The 21,254-nt window shown below is 38.9% G+C and overlaps 1 protein-coding gene across 1 annotated transcript in view; it reads right to left on the reverse strand.

The window, feature by feature from the left end:
- PDSS2 (decaprenyl diphosphate synthase subunit 2) overlaps nt 1–21,254 on the reverse strand; it is a 120,206-nt gene that overhangs the window by 25,517 nt on the left and 73,435 nt on the right. Inside the window, exons 3-4 of the mRNA XM_065631304.1 lie at nt 18,281–18,479; nt 1,977–2,051 (exon numbers count right to left, since the gene is read on the reverse strand). Coding sequence (XP_065487376.1) covers nt 1,977–2,051; nt 18,281–18,479 — 274 coding nt within the window. The remainder of the gene's footprint in view (nt 1–1,976; nt 2,052–18,280; nt 18,480–21,254) is intronic.

Here is a 21,254-nt window from a genome sequence, read left to right on the forward strand (position 1 = left end):
GAGCTTTACTTCTACACACAAAAGGGTAGTTGTTATTTTAAATATGATATATCTGGGATCTGCTTGTATTTAGAAACCTGCTGGAACACGGAAAATAAAATTTTAAGCATTCTTTGCTAAAGTCTCAAAAGACACCATCTATTTTAACATATAAATCTGGGCACAGCACTTGGGAGCGACCCCAAAGGCCGCAGTCTGGTTTCCATCCATGGGTTAAGCACGGCAGGTGCAGACGGACTGTCAGGTTCCCAACACTGCGCTGCTGCCACGTGTCCACCCAGGGTCCCCTCCCGAGAGGTGCCATCGGACCCCCTGTGCGTGTCGCCCTCCGTGCACAGCTGTGCGAGCTCCTGGCTGTGGGCATCTCCCCAGGGAGGTGTCACGGCCCCAAGCCCGACAGTGTTCAAGCAGAGACTGGACAACACCCTTAGACACATGGTGTGAACTGTGGGGTTGTCACATGCAGAGACAGGAGTTGGACTCGATGATCCTTGTGGGTCCCTTCCAACTCGGGACATTCTGTGATTCTATTCTATGATCCTATGATCTCCCAAATGTGCCATTATCGCTCCTCTGCCAGAGGCTCTAGCTCCCTCCAAGGGAAAAGGTCGGCTCATCCGTGTGATCGCCTCCTGCCCAACCAGTTTCAAAGTCGGAGGGATAAACTTAAACAAGGTTAGTTTTAGCAACATGTCTTTGCCGCTGCAGAGCAGGAGAGACAGATACCACCCAGCGGCGCCCAGCCACGGCTAGCCGATGGCCCTCTCCACTTGCCCACTGCGGTCCGGCTGGTGCCACCAGCACAGGCATCTCCTGTAGCCGTAACCCATGCGATCAGGACTTCCACCAAGGTATTCATTTTGCGACATACTACAATACAGCAACAGTAAAACAGAGCTGCAATCTAAGTACATGACAAATATAAATGAATTCATATGCTTCTGCAGTCTCGGGGCCATCTCACCTACTGAACACTAAGATTTGGGTCTCTGAGGCAAACGAGGCACATGAGAAACATCACTCTAAATATATCTACCTACCTCAGTGGATTTCAAGACAGATACTCACATACACAGACTGTTCATCATTCCTATACAGTGCAAACTTGCTACCATAAAACCTGTAGAAGTCACGGCAACTTTAAATTATCAACTTTAGCATGTGCTAAGATACAGTTATAGCAAATGAAAGAAAGAACTCTTTTTTTGCTCCAACATCCCAGTGAAGCAAGCCTACTTTAAGAAGCATCTCTACAAGTTTCCTTAAATATTCTAGTAAAGACAAAAACATCTAGATCTAACGTGACTAATTTTCATTACAGTTCTTGCCACACAGCAACACAGCACATCCATAATTGCCCTTGAAGAAATACGAGATTACATGGTGTGAAACACTGGCAGCCACTGCTTTTGCCCATGCCAACTCCTGCAACGCGCGCACTGGGACTTTGGGTGGAGAAGAGCGCAGGGCTACACCCCTACCGCTTCAGGACAAAACTCAGGTTTATACGATTAATAAGTGAACACTCCGAAGAAGAAAGGACCCAATATAAGTTCAAGATGAAGCATTCTGTAAACATCTTTGGGCTTGGAAATGAGAGATTTGACATGAAAATATTAATGATGTTGACAATATTGTAATAAATGCCTCTAACAGAACCTTGACTAGAAACCTTTGGAAGTGTTTGGAAACCCCACAGCAAGGCTTGTCTAGAGCTCCCAGTAATGACACATGATATTATTTTATTAAGCTCTCACAGACATAAAATAGTCCCTCTTTAGGCATTTCGAGAAACTTCTCTCAGAGCTCACAGGTATCATAGTGATGTTACTGCTAAAATTCACTAGGACTGCAGCTAATTCTCTTCCTCCCTCTCCCTCTTCATTTTAAACAGATGAGAAAGTCATCATATTTACTGTAGTCACACATTAATATCACCGAAGTTCTTGGGTACATAAAACTACTGAAATTCTTACCTCAGATGATTTGGAGTTTTCATAATATATACCTTGAACTAAGTCACCAATAGCACTTGAAATGAGTTCCACAACCTGTAAAAGAAAAGGAGAAAAAGCCTTACATCTTTAATTATCACCCAATTTACTAACAAAGCTATCACCAGATTTCCAGAGAGTTAAATGGTCATAGCTTTCCCTGCAGAAAGCCAGTTGTGAAAGACTGAAGGATTTACTGGGATATATTCTGCACAAGCATGATCCTGTCTCTATGCTAAAACTTCTACTGCAATAACTCTTCTATCAAAGTTTTAAGTCAATATAAATGAAAAGCAAGATTTCTTTTTTTACCTGAAGTGTGAACTATGGAGTGTATTCTCACAAGGATGTTCACAAAACTAATAAATCCCAATTCATGAATATGAGACAGTACCTCATCTGGGCTTTGTTTTGTTTTGGTTTTTTCCTGCCAAGTAAATACTTCACAATACCTCTCATTGGGAGCTGTTAAAATTCTAATCTTTGTGGCTAATACAGAAAAGTCAGAATCTATAGAAAGGTAACCTTTCAAATGTGATCATTTGGTATTCAGGTGCCCTGGGAATGCACTGTGGATGTATTTAGTGCATGGCCTGAGGCTCAGCTGTACCACATACACTGAAAGTCTGCAACATGGGAATGTTTAAATCAGGTTTATCAATCTGTATTATCTTCAGGGTTCAGACTTTTTATTTTATTCAAGCGAAGCCTAAAAATCTGAACTTGATCCAGAATGTAAAACAAGCAGTCCACAGTCTCCCTGGAACTACCGTACAATTTAAAGTCGTGCACATGAACTGCCTTAATTGGAACAAAATACTCAGATTAACTGTAAAATTAAATGCAGGCATTTCAACTAAGCACACCTTAAGGCTACTCCTTTAGTTGCTCACAAAGTTTTAATTTCTCGAATGTTTAATTTCCTATGCATATGAGTCTGTATCTGATTCCTCCTTTTGCTTCCCAAAATTCAATGTAGTTCTTATTGAATTAAAAAGATTTAGTTTCCATTTTTATCGTTCTTGTAACTGAAGACAAGAAGTCAAATGATAAAACCCCAAACAGAAAGATATTTTAACATTTAGGCATACTTTATTTGATAATAAAAACACATTTGTATGCTAGTTTTCAGTACTAGCAGAAAGGTTTTGTGTTTTCTTTTTTTTAAAACACTGGTTCATATACATATTCATATGCACAGAGCAAGCGCTAACTTTAGAAACGGTGCTGATTAAAAGTCATGTTTTTTCTTGCAATGCATATGGGTTAATTTGCAAGACCTATAAAAACAGCCTAAAAAAAAAAAAAAAAAAAAAATCACATTGCCCTTTAGGAAACTAGATACTGAAGAAATATTGTAGCAATACGAGCTGCAGAGGAACTGAAAGGACAATGATCCTACAGTGTTACCAGATGTGTTGAGTTATTTAAGTGGGGAACAGAGAAAATGAGGGGCTTTTTTTTCCTTCTCTCCCTCCTCCTCCCACCGCCTTTTTTTTTTTTTTTTTTTTTTTTTTTTTTTTTTTAAGGTATCAGATAAGCCCTATGCCCAAATCCAGGAGGATAGAGTATCGCCAATAGGTCTATGAAAGTCTGTAACTAAATGCCCAGGACCAGATTGCATTACAGTTTATACAAGCAACATCCCAAGATTCTTCTGATGGCTGGGACACATAATACAGATCAATCACTCACTAAAAAATGTTATGGTTTGTGAAATGGTCTGAGCTCAGAGACCTACACTGGTAATACGAAGAGGAATTTACAAAGACACTGAGTCCTACTCGAAATGTCAAAGTGATAGTATGAACTTTTAACAATGCATCTGGCTCTGGATAACCAGAGCTTTTCCTCTCTCGCCTGAAACTCTAGACCGGGCAGGACCCTGTTTTGGGGTTTCTTTTTTCCATCTCTCCTCTCTCTTTTTAGTGCAACTCTACTCTCAAAGGCAATTTTAACTGACTTAAAATAATCCTGGTGAAACATTTGTGAACAATTGTACCTCTTCCTCTTATAGTTTATAAAACATCTTTGGAGACTTGCACATTCAATATTTAGAAGAATCGATATATTAAATACCATTAGGCCTTTAGCGGCATATTGAACACTATACATGTTAGCGAGAATTTAATATTAATATTACTTCCCTTCTTTCCAAATTTACCTTTTTTTTTCTTTTTTTTTTTTTTTTTAATACAATATTTTTCTAAGGTAAACGCAAGGCCATACAGATCACTACCAGGAATGAAATTCCAGTTTCAAGAGCACAGTGGGACGCTTGCGTGAGGCTCTGTTACTTCGTCAACCCTTAATCTGATCTATGAAAAGCATCGGCTGCATAACGTCAGTGGCCTGGGGTCCTGAGCACTGGGGAAAACAATAAAAAATGAGGAAACCAGGTAATTTTCCTCTGTATCCCAAACCGACATAGAGGAAGAAAAATTATTACAGAATCAGTAGTATTCATGCAGTCAATGATACACTCAACAGTTCTTAGGCAGCACTTTTTAGCAGAAAATTGGAAAGCAATCAACATCCACTGTCAAACTTATTTCCTCCTGCTTTATATAAGGGAAAAACAGTGGCAGGGAACTGATTTTCCCCAAAATTATGCAGCATGCTGGTGGGAAAACAGAAAACAGTATCCAAGCTGTCTCTGTTCGTATTGGTGCCTTTCTGCCTGACCAGTGCCCTGTTCCACTCGCTGACATTTCTGAGAAGCAAGTTTGAAGAGCAGGAAAAAGCAGATGAGAAAATCAAGTGCTCCCAGTTGCTTTTCTTCTCATTTGAAGGTTGAGCTCCACTTTAAACAAATTTGAAGATGGGGAAAGGGAAGAAAGAACTGCCAGAATTAGTGCTTGAAAACAGGAGCGTCTCAACAGAGACCAAAGGCAGCCTGTTCATAATCTCTCTTCCCACTATTTTTTCACTCCTCCACTCATTTTTGAGAAGCCTGGCCCCATGAACGTGCTGGAGATGAGCAGGAGTAACGTCATATTGAAGGAAAGCAAACTTCCACTCTATTTTTCATTTTCTACTCTGCATCAGCATCTTCCAAAGCATTGTGTTCCCTGCTGCCCCGGAGCATCTGCAGGGCCAGGAGCAGCCCGGGGGGTGACGGGTTCCTTGCAGGTGACAAGTGAAAGCTCGTGCTAATAATTTCATGTCCTTTAAACGCATGTTCTGCAACTGTCCTGCAAGGTTTATTTATTTTTTTTTCTTCCTAAGGTGTTACTACTTCAACACCTTTTGCAGAGATGTGATCTCTTCTGCTTTTAAAAGGTCAACACAAAGGCTGTCAATTTATGATGAGCAGAGGGAAGAGATGGATCGTTAAAGCCGAAATCTCTGCTGCTATTTAGGCAGACTAAGTGTGGAACGTGATGTAAATTCTGGACACAAGGACGTGATGGCCCATTCCACAGCAAGACAGAGCTCATGCTCTGACCTCTCAGATTTACGTAGATATGAAATATCTTCTACCAGAAGCCTGTGTGATGTTTCAATGCCAGAAGAGCTCTGTAGCTTTGAAGATCAGAAGCCTGGTGAAACTTGATTTGCTCAAGTCCTTTGTAAAAAATGCACAGCTTTAGCCCTTCAAAGTTCTTTAAATTTACTGAGTGGAATTTCTCAAACTCAGAATTTCTAAATATTGATTGAAGAAATGAAACAAAGCTGTGCTAATTTTTTTAGTGGTTCAGAAAATCACTTGGGATGTTCAACCAACCACACATTGAATCTCCTCCCTCTTTTTCCTGAACCCAGACTAATCATTCAGGTAGTGCACTCAGGACCCATCTATAAGATATGTCAGGGTTCCAGATTCCCAAAGCATTCTGCGTCCACGGCGACACAGAACAGGACCATGAATTCACTGTCACGAGCACAGCGGCCTAGTTCTTCCTTGCACTTGACCGCCCTGGGAAATCCAGCTCTATCTATAAAAACCAGCCATGTATTTTAATTAAAACCTTCAAGCTAGAAGGACTGCAGGGAAATCACAGAATGCAAGACATTTTGGTAGAGCACTTTCTTCGAAGTTAGAAGAGATGATTCAAACTCCCTCAAGCACCGTGAAAAGAATGGATGCTGGGCCCCACTCATCCTTCCCAAGATTTCTAAATACCCTGGATGAAATGAAGACATTGCTGCCATTTGTTTGGCAACTCAAGCACTTTGTTCCCTTTACTTGTCTTAAAAATATTTCGTTTAAAGTCCACTGCAAAGTAACACTGCATATGTATTTTCTCCTGTTTCCCATTCTAGTTTTTAAAAAAGTAATGAATTTGAGCTTCATTCAATGCGTGGTGGTTTTATTTTAAATTCAGTGGCTGAAATAGAATTATTACACAGACGACTCTGTGTCAGAGTAGTAATACAGCGTCTCTCCAGACTCCACTGGATATTTTCAAGGGGAACATCAGGGAAAGGATGAAGCTCTTGTGGAGACAGGAAACAGCACAAGGAAGAAGACAGCCATGGGTATATCTTTGTTCCTCATCCTTCCCCATTTCTATTTGACAAAATTCCTCAGCTTTGCCAAATTCCTTTCAAGAAGGACCACAAGTAATTCCTTCCTTTCTCAGTCTTTGTCTTTCTCTTTGGGCTGCTGGTGTTGAAACAATATCATTTCCTCACACGTCTGCTATGACAGACCCTACTTCTTGCTGCTGAAAACGTAGCAAGACTTCTCCACACAAGTAAAGAAGAAAATTAGATAGTCGGCCCCCAAACAAGTGTTATTTTTCTGAAATATTTCCACACTTAAAAATTCCACAGAAAGTTCTTAAAGTTAAATATTCTTCTGCATTTGACACAGAAACATTGTAGCACTAGGAAGCTAAAGACGAAACTCAGTAAACAGATGAAATTGGATTTTGATTGTTCAATACGACCTAAAAAGAAGAGAGAAAAACTCTACAGAGTTCCAAGAACACTGGAATTCAATTTTCTTTCCTGGTAATCTCCTCAAACATCATTAGCCATGAAGGTAAATAAGTGTGCCAGCCTACAAATATATATATTTTTAAATGTAAAGTTTATTGAATCCTATTGGATTTACTGCTTGAAATAATCTTGAGCTTTACTATTTTTGGAAGATGTCCCTCTCCAAGTTGAAATACACAGAAATGACTTCTCAGTGATTTGCATTCTAGAAAGTTTTAAATGCTCTTGGAAAACGCATTTATGGTTTTCTTCACTCTTATAATGATGAATTAATAGCAAAATACAATGTGCAATGTAAACACATCACTCAAACCCACTACTTGATGAAAAGGTACGTCCTAGACGTTAAAAAATCCTTCAAAATAATCAGCAGCAGTCATTCTGAATATTGTTAGTATTGTCAAATACCTACCTTAAGGTCAGTCTGCCTTAAGGATTTTCAACAGTGTTAAGTTACCAACACTATCCACAGAAGGGGTTTTCACTAGTACAAAGACTTCTAGTGCATAATTCAGTCATTTTCCTTAACGATAACATAACCAACAGCAGAAATATTGTTTTTCCTTCTCTACCTCTACATGGTACCTTACACATGTATTAATACCTTTGCCAATCCAATGCAGCAGATCCTTGCACTAAAGCACTCAACTAACTGTTCATGAGTGACTCAGGTTAGAGAAGTCTGTGATTTCTTCAGCTTGACCCTTTTGGATGGGGTGATTTCCTTATATAAAACAATGAACAAAGAAGGTGTAATGACTACAGGGTTCTGTAGCTGTAAAACCTTCCTCATCAATAAACAACGCAGAAAAGCGTGACTGTAAAACACGATTTCCAGTCACGCTGGTGCAGACAACCATTAAACTTCGATATGTTCACAAATGAATTGCAGATTAAACTGAATAAAGAAAAAATCTGATCATCTCCGAGTTGACAGAAATTATACCTGCAAATGGTATTAACTATTTTGCATAGTCTGAATAAACTTGAATCAGAAGAAATACCATTTAGCATCTGACAGATGGAATCAACTAAAAGAAGCTGCAGGTGTTTGTTAAACTAGCAAATCAGCAGCCCCTGAACCAGGAGCAGCAGCAACCCGATTCTAGACTCCAAGGGAAATGCTGCTGGATTTCAAAACACTAATATTAACTACCAGTTGCAGTCCACTCAAAGATTCAATCTTCTTGCTAGCCAACAAGATGTCAAATACCTCAGTGTCTTGTTTAAAAGTCCTATTAACTCATCTACATTACTGCTCTAATTTTATGCACTATATTATTGCACTGAAGTCACTCCAGATGTAAAGGCAATTTTACTAAAAATTTGACCTGGGTAGGTTCATTTTAAAGAGGAGCTTTACAGCAGTGAAAAAAGAGGGGAGGATACGTAATCTATCACTCTATTCACAAGACACGTATGTTTTAACCTCTCCTAGTACTGTAACACGTATAAACACCTGCTGGGAAGGAATGAAGAAGAATGAGCCAAATTCTTCTCAGTGTGCCCACTGACAGCAGGAGGCAACAAACACAAATTAAAACATGAAATTCCATCTGGACACATGAAAACGCTTTACTCTGAGGGCATCAAACAATGGAACAAGTTGCCCAAAGGGGCTGGGAAGTCTCCATCTGCAGAGACATTTAAAAGCCACTTGGACATGGTCCTGGGCAACTGGCTCTAGCTCACCCTGCTTGAGCAGAGGGTTTGGACTAGACAGTCTCAAGAGGTCCCTTCCAACCTCAATCATTCTGTGATACCAGCAGCTGGTGGAGAACCACAGCTGACGTTGCACACTCACACCTGCAGCACCAGTAATAACAACTTTTCTCGTCTTTGAAATAATAAAACCAAGGCTACAAAGCTGGTGCCAAATACTCTCTTAGGGAAGGGCTAAGTTTACTGATTGTACTGGAAATAGTTTTCCCTTGTACATATAGTTCTTGGGAGACTAAGAAAGGCAATCTAGACAAATTTTAGATTCTTATCACTATTGCTAAAAGCTTTTAATTGCAACTGAATCATCACAAAAACCTATTTTTACTTTTTAGAAGTGCATTCTCTGTTGAAGTTGTACTCCAGGTGGACAGCTGACTACATACTGACCACTGTGACCTCCAGTCCTTCCACAAAATTGTTTATTAACTGCCTTGTCATGAAAGTCCACCTCTAGAACCAAATATGTCCTAAGATCCCACCCACCCAAAGATGGGTGTTCATATGTATTAAGTCCACACCCCAAAAATTGTCTATTTGAGATAATATTGTTAAGACAGTATTTCACCAGAAACAGATTTGACTGCTTTTTACCCTACTACACACTCTCAATATGAATCTTATTAAGAAACAGACTTTAAATAAAGCCAAGAAAACAAAACTTGTGATCTTCCACTGCTTCAGCTCTAAAAAGAATGAAGTTGGCATTGCAAATATTGCTCATGGAGGAGATCACCTTCCTCAACAAAATGAAAATTCATTTTCATTTTATAATTTGTGTATGAGCTAAAGCTATTTAGCAATTAACTCCCCCATGATGATTATTCACGTCTGTGAAAGAAAGAGCTGCTTGAAGAAACCCGGACAGTGGCAATACCTGTTCTAAGGAGGTGGCGAATGAAGCAGCAGAACTGCTGCCTCTTGAGAGTCCTTTCTCACAGTATGCACCTTGCGCAGAATAAAACATCACATACTCACATGTTTCCATTGCTTAAATTTCTTAGAATAAATTTTGTTTTCTTTTAAATATCCATTTCCTACATATTCTGGCAGCGATCAACATCTTGGAAACAGTTTCTTGTTAACAGGTAAGGAAATATTAAATATAGCCACTTTTTCATGTTTGCCTCACATCTTTGAAAGGCTATTTCTTCTTTGAAATGTGAGGGGGTTTGCCTTGTAAAAAATCAGAACCTTTCTTACATAATTTGGCCTTAATGAAATTGATTTTTATATATATACACGTGTATATATATACACATACATGATATGCATATATATATCTGAAAGACTGCAAATGTTTTTGATCCTAAGCCATTTGCCTTCACCACTAGACAATTTCCAATTCAGTGTCATACATACAGGGGCCAAACAACAGAGGGACAGACAATGCTACCCCAGCTATACAGAACACCTTTCCCAGGTATAGCGATTATCTTGAGATCTTGAATGACCTCTGACTTCCCTCTCAACAAAATCAGCTTTTTCTTCAAATTAGTTTTCACTTTTTTCTTCACTGATGCTCCACAGTCATCTGTGAAAGGTCACCTCTCTTTCATGTATAGATAGCATATTAGTATTTTCCAGACCATTCTGCTAATTAGAACAACGCATACAGCAGTTCTATCAGAAAAAGAACTACTTAACCACGTGTTAGAAGTAGCTGTGTGGTTTTCCTCTGAGGAGGACAATATTTACCCAGAATAATGGCAGGTATTCGGTTCAGGAACTCTAGCAGTAGACATTGACTTTGGTCTGCTGGGCAGAGCAGAGGAGCAGAAAGACGTGTCCCATTGCTACTATGAGGAAGGCAATTTCAGATGCAAGTTGAGGAAATTGTTAGTGAAATTATTCAGAGACAAGCACATTAAATGGACTTTGTGCAAATCAGTATGAAAGTCTTTAGTAGTCTATTGAAAATTCAGCAGAACTGAGCGGATAACTTTTTCTTGAGACGCTTGCTCAGTCAACGTGGCATTGAGACAGAACCTCAAACATTCACAATTCTGTTCTCGATAGCTCTGTGCCTTGATGCTTTAAAAATATTCTTGCAGTATGTTTTTGGGAAAGAGCTTCAAAGTTAGACTCGATGATTCACAGTGATACCTGTGACGGCATATTTCAATATCAGTCTTGGTCCTTCCATGCTCTGGAGCAGTCATTCTGCTACAAGGCACTGGTTGCAAGACATACATGTCCCTAAGGCAAATAGCAGAAATCACTCTTTTTTCTTTCTTTTTTTGAAAACTATTTTTTTATGCAGAAGGGGGAGGACAGAAAAGAGACTGAAATCTAAACATGAAATTTTCCAGCAGTGTCATGGCCAAGAACCACAGAAAAATAAACACTTTCAATACAGACCTATACTAATCCCAGTGGAGTCCAACTTCAGGAAAGCTTAACATAATATAACATTAGCGTTAAAAACCAGTACAGGTGCAAAAGGCCACTAAGGTGAAGGACAGACCTATTAGAGGAATGCACTGATTGGGAATCAAAAGGAAGTTAAGCAGTTCTAATCTCAAAACCGACATTGAGTGCAATGCAATAGAACTCATACAGATCAAAAAGGAGACTGTTTCTAACCTATTACCACAATTACAGATTAAGACTAGTTTTTAGAATTTCAATTAAACTAAATTAGTAAGTGAATAAGTCGTGTCATCTAATCCTCTAATTTAACTTCTCCAAAAGATTACTTTTCAAACATATAACTGAAGCCATTAAGGTAATGAAATTCTACGAATATTTAACTATATTACCAGTTATAGCTAGAAAAAGTGAAATAGAAAAAAAAAATCTGTAAAATATTCAGAAAATTGCATGCTTCATTTGCTCAGGTGTTACTTTAGGGGCTATAAATTTACTTCTTGAAAACAAGGGCAGATGATGCACTTGCTAAGGAACTGCTCCACTGACGCCAGCACAGCAAGGGGCAATGGGAAGAGCACACTGCAGTAATTTGGAGATTCACTAGCACCATTCTACAATTTTATCATCATCATCACAAGAACTGTTACCTCTAATGACAGCAGAAATGATAAACAAAAGTTTTAAAGCAGTGGTGTGTGAAAAATTTGATTCCAATAGATTTTGATCTTTTATCTCTAACACAGCATTTTTTCCCCCTAACACCTAACTACTTTCATCAACTATTATTAAGGGTCTGTTTTTGCTACCAAAGGAACTTCACATGACTATCAACAAAACTTTAGTAAAGAAATCTTCTCATTAAAAATCCAGTGTTTGAGAACATCGGGCAGAAAACACAATACATGTCCATTAAATGGACATAAAGTTTGTTTGAATTACAATCTCTTTTATGTTTTACTTTAAGGTAAACTAAACTCAAATTTACCTCTCAGAAGTGGATGCATATTATTAAGTTTTGGTGCACCCTAAAAGTAATTATTAAAACAAATATAAGTTTTCTTAAGAATTGATTCATAATTATGTATGAATCATAACAATGTATTTCTCAGTACTGAAAGCAAGTTTGCATTCTCCAATAAAATCTTTGCTAAGTTGTATGCCAATATTGAGTATGTATCTCAATATTTTAAGATACAGAGCTGCTTATTTAGGGTTGCCCAAAAAGCAACTTTATTCTGTAATAACGTAATCATGATGGCTATTTTGTTTTATGCCATCTCACATTAGGTTAAAGGTTCAAAACTATTACAGATCTTCCTTGGTTTTATTCTCCCCCATTACCCAGATAAAACAATGTTCCTTAAGTGTACTTTTCTATCAATCAGTTCAGAGCTCTTTAAACTTACATTTTTCAGGCGTGTCTGGTTTTTAGACACGTCACTGTGACACAAAAAACTACATTAGAATAAAAATAGTCAGCAATATACAGTCGACACTATCCTATATGCAATCTAGTCCAGTACGTGACCACCAGTGTCTCAGGGAAGCTACAGCAAGACAGACAGACAGACACGATAATGTACTTCAGAAAAGCTCTTTATCCTGCTCTCCAGAAAAACAACAACAAAAAGCTTTTATTCATTTTTTTTTTTCTCTCAGGAACTCAACTTCACTATCAAACTTCATAGCCCGGGTCTCTTAATCCAATCTGATCTCTGTTTCTTGCCAAATTCTTGCCCCAGCATCGCTTAGCTGCTCTGTGAGCCCATCATTTTAAAGGTACTCGTCTCTAACGGCAGCTTGTATCTTGGAAGACAAAGTAGGTAAGTGAGCAGAGGTGAAGAATTAAGAGCAACTAAAAATATATTTTACATAGAATATATATATAACGTAAATATACTTAGCGGGTATTTATGGTTAAGATCTTCCACCAGAGAAAACAATGAATAGCTAATTCAAAACAACTTTCGTTGCTCTGAAAATATCTCACTACTAAATTTACCAAGAAGCACCTTCTACTCACCTCAAACACAATGAAAGCCTGTTCTGAGGGAGAGCAGCTTGGACAAATTACAAGTCAGTGACTGCTAATGGCTGCCTTTATACAGGCAACAGGACATTTCCTTTTAAAAAGGATATTTCTTACAGGATTATTGAAGGTAGGCACTTCTTGTGTTCTTCAGAATAAATCTTCAGTTTTGAAGAGAGGACCAGAAAACTGCCACTCATCCTAGAAATAATTTCTTTAGCCAATTCATGATTTTTTCACTGGTTTAATAGATGACACTTAAAAATTATAATTGTAGATTCTATCTGACTTGTTTGTCAGTTCTCAAAAATGTCCATTTACATCAAAAGAACAACTGGCACAATTCGAGAAAGGGCATACTCTCCATATCCTTCGCTGGTCAGCAAGGGACTGAGATGCTCAAGTTCAAAACTGTCTTCCCCGTAGGACCACAGCTGATGCTACAGAAGTAGAAAGCAGAGTTCAAGATAAGCAGTTCTTTTACGAAGCACAGTGCACATTCAGATCGTTGCAACAGGAAGATTTAGGAAGACTCACATGAACAACTCGTTGATGTTTATGCAAACACAAGGCCTATTTTGTAAACAACATGTTTATGCCTTTAGGAACACAAACTTAACATAAGGAAATGCATCCACTATAGAAGTACTCATCTGTGCTGTTTATTTATAAACAAATAATGCTTAATGGAACAATGCTCTTTAATGTGGTCTTCTGGCAGAGCTTTGCATTGACAGACGAGATTCTTAAATTCAATTCCAAGCTTTCAAGCTGTAGATTTTGAAGTGCTTCTGCGAACAGTTTAATCATTCCAACAAGAGCTCACTGAATTACAGTGGGAAAAACTGTGTCATTCTTAAGATTTCAGTAAGAACTATGGAGAAGACTACCATTACATGTATTTTAGTTTTTTGGGCTAAGTTTTGCCTTTTTTTTTCTCCTCCTTTTTCTTTTGGGTAGGTTTTATTTTTCGTTCTGGCTATGTTGTTTTTACGTGGTTTGGTTTTGGTTTGTGTTTTGTTTGATTGTTTTTCAATACAATGGAATGCCTTCCTATCAGTTTACGGAATTGCAAGCAATGCATTTACAGATTATTTTATAATTTTCTGTAGTCATCAGCACATTACAGTAGGCATTGCACTAAAATGCAGCATTTCATCTTTCTGAAGTTTTATGTATCACTGTCTTCAAAGTGTGGGAGGATCAAAACTAGCCACAGTGACATCTGCTATGCACCCTCTCACAGTTTCATATGACAACTGATGATTCAAATGCTCTAGGAAGCTACAGCTTTAATGTTGCAACAGGTTTCTTCCAACTTATCTGTGATGCACCCTGGAAAAGCACATTTGATAATATCTTGGTCAATATTCACACATCACTTGTGTTAAAACGTCTGTATCACGTATCTGGCTGACAGGTAACAAAAATGCCAATTAATGCTTGTTACTTTTGCTATGTCTGCATCTGAGCACCACCCTAAAAATATTACAAGAAATGAAGGTTACTTAAGCAGAAATCAAAGACAAACTGACAATTTTTGCTACCAGAGTCAAAGCAGAACTTCCATGCAACAAAGTTTGGTGTTAGCAGTTTCATCCCCACGTCCTTGGCTAGGCAACGTGAGATAACAAATGCTAAAGATATAGTACCCTCTGATGGCGACAAAGGACCAACCCTTAAACATATCCTTTTACACTTCTTAATAATTTAATCACATATTTATTTAAAACTGCATATGGTCACATATCCCACAAGATACTTGGGAGGTACCTTATTTTGTTAGGCAAACATCATCTACTTCTCCATCTCTCCCACATCTACATGTATATAATGACTTTTGCAAACATCTTATCACGATCCTAGTATCGAAACTGCAACCTCAAAACGAGAAAACCTATCAAAACACTACCACCATCTCATATAAGCACACTCCCATCCAAGAAATTGGTGCGTGACCAGGTGTTACTCTTTTATTATTTAAGCAGCACAAAACAACTGTGCCCTTCCTTGTCACAGGCTCAGCATTCCTAAACCCACCACTGACACACCAACTACTGAAATATCGCAACCCAGTTCCTCTTTGGGCTCAATTCTGTTCTAAAATCCACGGATTAGCAATGTCCAGTCTACTACGGGATGCAGTTCTGAAGTGGGGTTCTATTCATACTGCGTGCAATCAGCAACATAACTTACCGCTGCAATCAGCAGGCCAAGAAAAGCCACCATCCTAAACATCAAGTAGGCAAAACAAAAGGATCATTTATAAGGTGATAAAAAAGTTAACACGAATGTACAAAAGAATTGTAAATGCATGTGATCTGATCAATCTAATGCTTTGCAGCTGTAAAAGTTTTTTGAAGAAACTACCGTTCATTTTATACAGTTTTTATTATCTGAATAAATGGAGAACTTTGCTATGATTACAAAAAAGTAGCATGCAGTTGCATCTGCCCTTCAGTACTTTATTTTAAGCCTCAGTCAATACCAACTTTGTAATGACAATTAATGTCTCATAATTTCACAAAGTAGAAAATGAGAATGCTTTCTTCTGAATTATTGTGTGTGTCCAAACTCCCAAAGTTTAGATGACTTTGTAATAGCACAACAGCAGGATTTATCTTACAGGAGGCTTCCTAACTGACATTTCAAGAAATTCTGAGTCTTTGTACCTCGGATATTAAAAAACCCCAAAACATGTCCCCAAACCCTCTTTCACATGACTTTAGCAAACATATGGGAAATATGAGCACTACTTTAAAAGAAACCCCCAAAAATACAAACCCTGAGCCTTGAATCTTGTTAACATCATTACAGTTATATTCTACAACAGTAGCAAGAAGCGGAAAATTACTACGAATTAACAACAACAATTCCTATATTTAATGTTATTTAAAAATCAAAGTGTTACCTAAGGCAATTACCTTGCAGCCTTTTAATATCTACAGGGAAAAGCCTAAGGGAAAATAATTGACTTTGCTAATTTTACCCTTGGCAATTATAAAATAGCTCTGCATTTCATTACGACTACAGAGTTTCACATCTAATTGTCAGCCCCGAGAGAAGCACAGAGATAAACACATCATACAGAAGCTTAGGCAAGAGTTTAACAGCACAATAAAATTATTTTGGTAGCAATGGTTTCAGTTGATGTTAAAAACCCCTTTAGTTGAAATTCTAGTCTATACAACAGCTATATGCATGTCTGTAGAGGTTACAGCCCACCATGGTCAGTGCCACGTACAATACAATGCTGCTTATTTCATGAGTCAATTTGCTGAGCTACCCAATAAGTGCCAGCAAAAAAGCAGTGCTGTAATTTTTACTTTGTACATCAAAGAAAACAAAACATTGTGAAGAAAAAGTCACAGTTATTTCACACTGCTGAAAAACAGATGCCAGATTTGAAAATTCATCATTTACAAAAGAATAAATACAGTATGTTTAAATCATTGCACCTGTCAAGAGATTTCTATAGCTTGTATTTCAATTTCTCTAACTTCACTAGTAGGGTTAGATGTATGAAAAAGAATAATTTACTAAGTCAATCAGTTTTCATAATGGCATCCCACTTATCGTATGTAGAAGCTATGAAAGTATTTAGATGTCAGAAAAATGAAAAAAAAGTGCTAAAATGTTTTGGCAGAATTTTCTGACATGCAGTATAATGATTGCTTAAAGAAAAAAAAAAAAAGTATTTCTTTGCACTTGTGCTTCCTTTCACTGTAGGCTTGTTTCCTGGTGAGTCTTCAGAGATTATACATTGCTGCTGCAATATTTGATGATGTATTAAACGCAAAGTAATAGGTGCTAGGTTTTATAAAAGCTTCCTCTTGTGTTGAAAAAACAACCAAAAAATGATGTAGGGTTAAATCCCTTGTTCTGTCTTGAGAGTCTTACTAAGTGCTAAAAAAAAAAAAAAAAGGATACAAATCAACTAGTAAAATCAATCGCACCTTATTTTGGTTATGGTATGACTAAAATTTTGCACTATTTAGAACTTTTTTTACTACTTACTACCAGTTATCACCGTAATGGTCTAACCCACTATTCCAGCAGATTGACATCAAATTTTCTGTCTTTTCTCCTGAATCTCAGCTCTGTGTTACAAAATGACACCACTTTTGAGAGAAGCTGTCACACTCATGATCAAAGCAGTACAGAAATACTCAGCTACTATCACGAGGAGCTTTAGCATGAGAATCTAAAAAGAATAGAACCCTTAAGCTCAGGATTAAAACTGTTGATTACTGACAATTGCACACATGACAAACATTTATTTTACATTATGATATGGCAGCAATCTTCAAATGTATAAAAAGCACCACTGCAAAGAAGCGATGTTTTCTGTTTGCGCTGGAATGCCACACTAAGCTCTCCAGCCTTAGGTGCATCTAGGGGTTACGCTGGGCTGGCACAGGGATGCCCGGGGATCTCTCTCCACCATGGGAGGTTTTAAGAACAAGCGAGACAAACGCATGTCAATAATGATTTGGTGTAGCTGATCCTGTCTGAGGAAAAGAAGAACTGACTAGAGAGATGATCTCTTAAGGCCTCCATCAGTCTCATTTTCTAAGATCATACATATATACTATTGATTTGTCGTGAAAAACATTTCCCTGTAAAGTTTCAAACAGTTTGGCTGAGGAGCTGGATTGCAGCTGCCCTTTAGAAGTGAGTACATCCACGTTAATAGAGCAATCCAATACTCAGGGGCATCCAAACGCCTAACAAAACAATTTCATTAAGATTAAAAAGTCACCCTAGTGCTGTGTAGACAAAGAAATGAAGCCTTCTCCTCAGAAGTCCTTAAGACAGACAAACCTTTCACAAAGCACAAGGTAAAACAAAATAACAAATCAAGCATATCTTCACCTGGCCGTCTGCCAGAGGTGCTGTAGTCCAACATGTCATGAGGATGCCACTACATATACATTAAATTAACCAAATTAACCACTCATCCATTACTACCTATGGCTACAGGGCTTCAGAATGTATAGTAAAAAGACTTCAACACAGTAATTCTGTAGGGCAGTGATAAAAATGTTCACAGCAGCCTGGCAATCCACCTACAGCTATAATGTAAGTATGCTGATTTTTACAAGATGATCCATATATTACATACATATCACAACTGCTACCTTTTTAAAAGGTCTCTCTTTCAGAAGATTCACTAATAGTTACTTGCTCTGGCAGCAGAAGAATTTTGTTCTTTTACCTTGGTATTCTGCAACTGTGCAAGGCTTGTGCAAGCATTTGCTAGAAGAAAATCTCCACTCAAAACAGCCATTTTATTTCCAAACTGCATATCCTTCAGCGGGCCATCGCAGGACTTGAGCTCACCGATATTCACTATGCCACGATGCACCAGAAAGGCAGTGTGGATTAGTTCTGTAATCTCAGCCAGACTTCTTTGACTGAAAGCAAAGAAAAAAGTACAATTGTTTTTGATGCTATGAATAAAATACAGATTCTTGGGGGGGGGAAGACAACCGCATATGCAAAACAGATATTTTATGAATTATTGTGTAGCTCTTCTATGCACTTCTAGAAGCCAGAACCGGGAGGTGTTAAGCACAGAGAACTAAGTATTTTCAGGTAAGCTGCTGGTGCCACAGGTTCCATTAGGAGGAACGCTGCCCTTTGTTTGAATTCTTTTGCAAAATGAAGCTAAGTAATTGATACGGTCCTCATGGTGCTTGCTTTTTTTGTTTTGTTTTGTCTTCTAGAAGCTTGAGGGACACTGACATGAGGAAAATGCCAAGCAGAAAGTACTGATGGGAAGGAACAAAGGACTTATCAGCAGGGGAGTCGTGAGCAAGCTGATCCGAACACTGTAAGAATACTGCAGTCAATGACTGCTCAAATTAGAGTTAAATTAATAACAGGATACCTTGCAGTTCAGTAATACCAAGGGGGGAGGGCAGAGAGGGGAGAGGAGAAACTGCTGAACATTTTAAAACTGTGTACTAATGATATTTCACTGGTTGTTTTACTCAGAAGCAGCAAAGGTCCAGCAAAGGGGCAGACCCAATTTTATGTGGATAGGTTTACAAATCACTTCTTATTCCAACACACTGCGTGCTGCATTCTCAATTTAGGGTTTTCAAATTCCTGTGAGAGGCTTGCCACAGAGATTATCCCATAGAGGCTTGCCCTCTATTTATTTTTGTTTTTTGGAAAAGGCACGAAAAGTCATGTTGCACAGCACTCTCCTCCCCTCCTCCTGCAATTCAACCCTGCAGCCCCCCATAGTTAGCAACTGTCACTCCGAGGAGCCCAGAGATGTCACCTTAGCTTGGAACTACAACCAGGCGATGAACAGACATAACTGCACAGGGACAATGGGAGGGGGGAACAGAGCAACACACGGGAGCATCCTCTGAACTCTGCACACCCGGATATGCACAGGCCCCCCTCTTATGAAATCTTCAGCACATTCACATCTTTTCTGACTCAAGCAGTTCCCTTTAGGTCTCCACCACTTCATATATGAGCAAAACCAGAATGTGTGCCCTCAGCTATGCAGATAACTAAAAGGCCTTAAAGTTCAAATTAAATTGCAACCTAGTAAAAGGCACGTTATGCTCCCTGTGCTTACTCAAAAGTGGCCAAGCACTGATTAATCAAATAACTAAACTGCTCCACACGTTCACATACGTATCCTTGCTGATACACGTTCACGTTAGATTCTGCCTCAGCGCCAGAGTAGTACTGAGCAAATTAATACTGTTGCCTCTAGACAGTGAAGATGTGTGGTACCCACCCTGAGCAATATTAATCTAAACTAACCTTTTGCCCTAAATCTATCTGACCTGTGAAGAGCCCCAGCAGCAACTGTTTCAGGGCAGTGATCCATGGCAATCAGCAAGTGAGAAGGGCCAGTACAGGCACACAGCCTGGGCAGGCATAAAAAAGGTAGATGAACTAGGGGGAGAGGATAAACAGAGGTTCCCAATGTATTTTGTCACACACAAAAAACCTAAGCTGTTTTAAAAGCTGCCTTTATAATTCGCAATTTTTGCTCCATGCAGAGAAAAACAACCTGAAAACAAACCAGCCAGCCATTCTCCATGTAGACAACAAAATTGAAGGTTGACGCTGTTTTTCAAAGAGGCGAGGGAGAAACGTGCACAACCTAGAGCCGCAATATTGTTTGTGATCACGCCTGACTCGGCTCTAACAAAGGGTTAATAAAATCCCAAGCTCAGAGAAAAAGACTAACAAGACATCCTGATGCTCCTGCTGTCACTGTCAGGGCAGCCCTTGGAGGAAATGCCCATATCAATTCGCTTTATCAGATGGACAGCTGATCAACATTAAACAGACTTGCTCTGGGCAGACTGAGCCCGGCTACCTGTTCGGAATAGCAATGAGAGCGCCTGCTCCCCGCCGCCGAGCGCTGCGTCTCCCACCGCCGCGGATCCTGGGACATATGGGGATCCCTAGTGACGAGCACATCGAGCTGCAGCCGACTCCAGCGACGGCTCATTTCCCCCAGCTGAAAGCAGGAATTAATATCCCGAGGAGGTCAGGCCGCCTCTGTGACCCCCAACTACTGAAGCGAAACGACGACTGTCCTATTTCTTCATTTAATAAGCTTTTAATGAAGGAAATCAAAATCCCCTCTTTGACTTCAGCATCGCTCTTCATGAAAAGGTTACACAAATACATCAGTGTCGTGCTTTCCAAATGCTCAGGATCTGGATGTTTTCATTTCTTTTTCTAGAATCCATTTGTTCTCCGAAGGGTATTCATATTATTTGTGCTATCGAGAGAACCATATTAGGCAGATAATCTGTGTCTAATTCTGATCTCATACGCCACTCTTCCTCTCTCTCCCTCTCTCTCTTTCTAGGAAACTAAACATATAAGAACCAAAGCTATTGCAGAAATCCCGGGCAACAGATTTCTATCCATTTTTTGTAATAACCCCCATAATACTCAGGCATGACTAAAAAGCCCACAGTGCTACTACGGATACAGGAGGGTTCTTGACAAGACTTTGTAAAGCACCCAACAAGAAAACCCCCACTATTATGAAGTTGCTACTGAATGGCTAAAGCAACACTATACACAGCTTTCTCGATCTCAAGCACTCTTCAGTGATTAAATAATTGTGTATTTGAAAGCAGCTAATCCCAAAGTACAAAACATTAACGTTTATGCAATGCTGGACTTATAACAACATA

Source organism: Caloenas nicobarica, chromosome 3 (assembly GCF_036013445.1).
Source record: "Caloenas nicobarica isolate bCalNic1 chromosome 3, bCalNic1.hap1, whole genome shotgun sequence".
Taxonomy (NCBI): domain Eukaryota; kingdom Metazoa; phylum Chordata; class Aves; order Columbiformes; family Columbidae; genus Caloenas; species Caloenas nicobarica.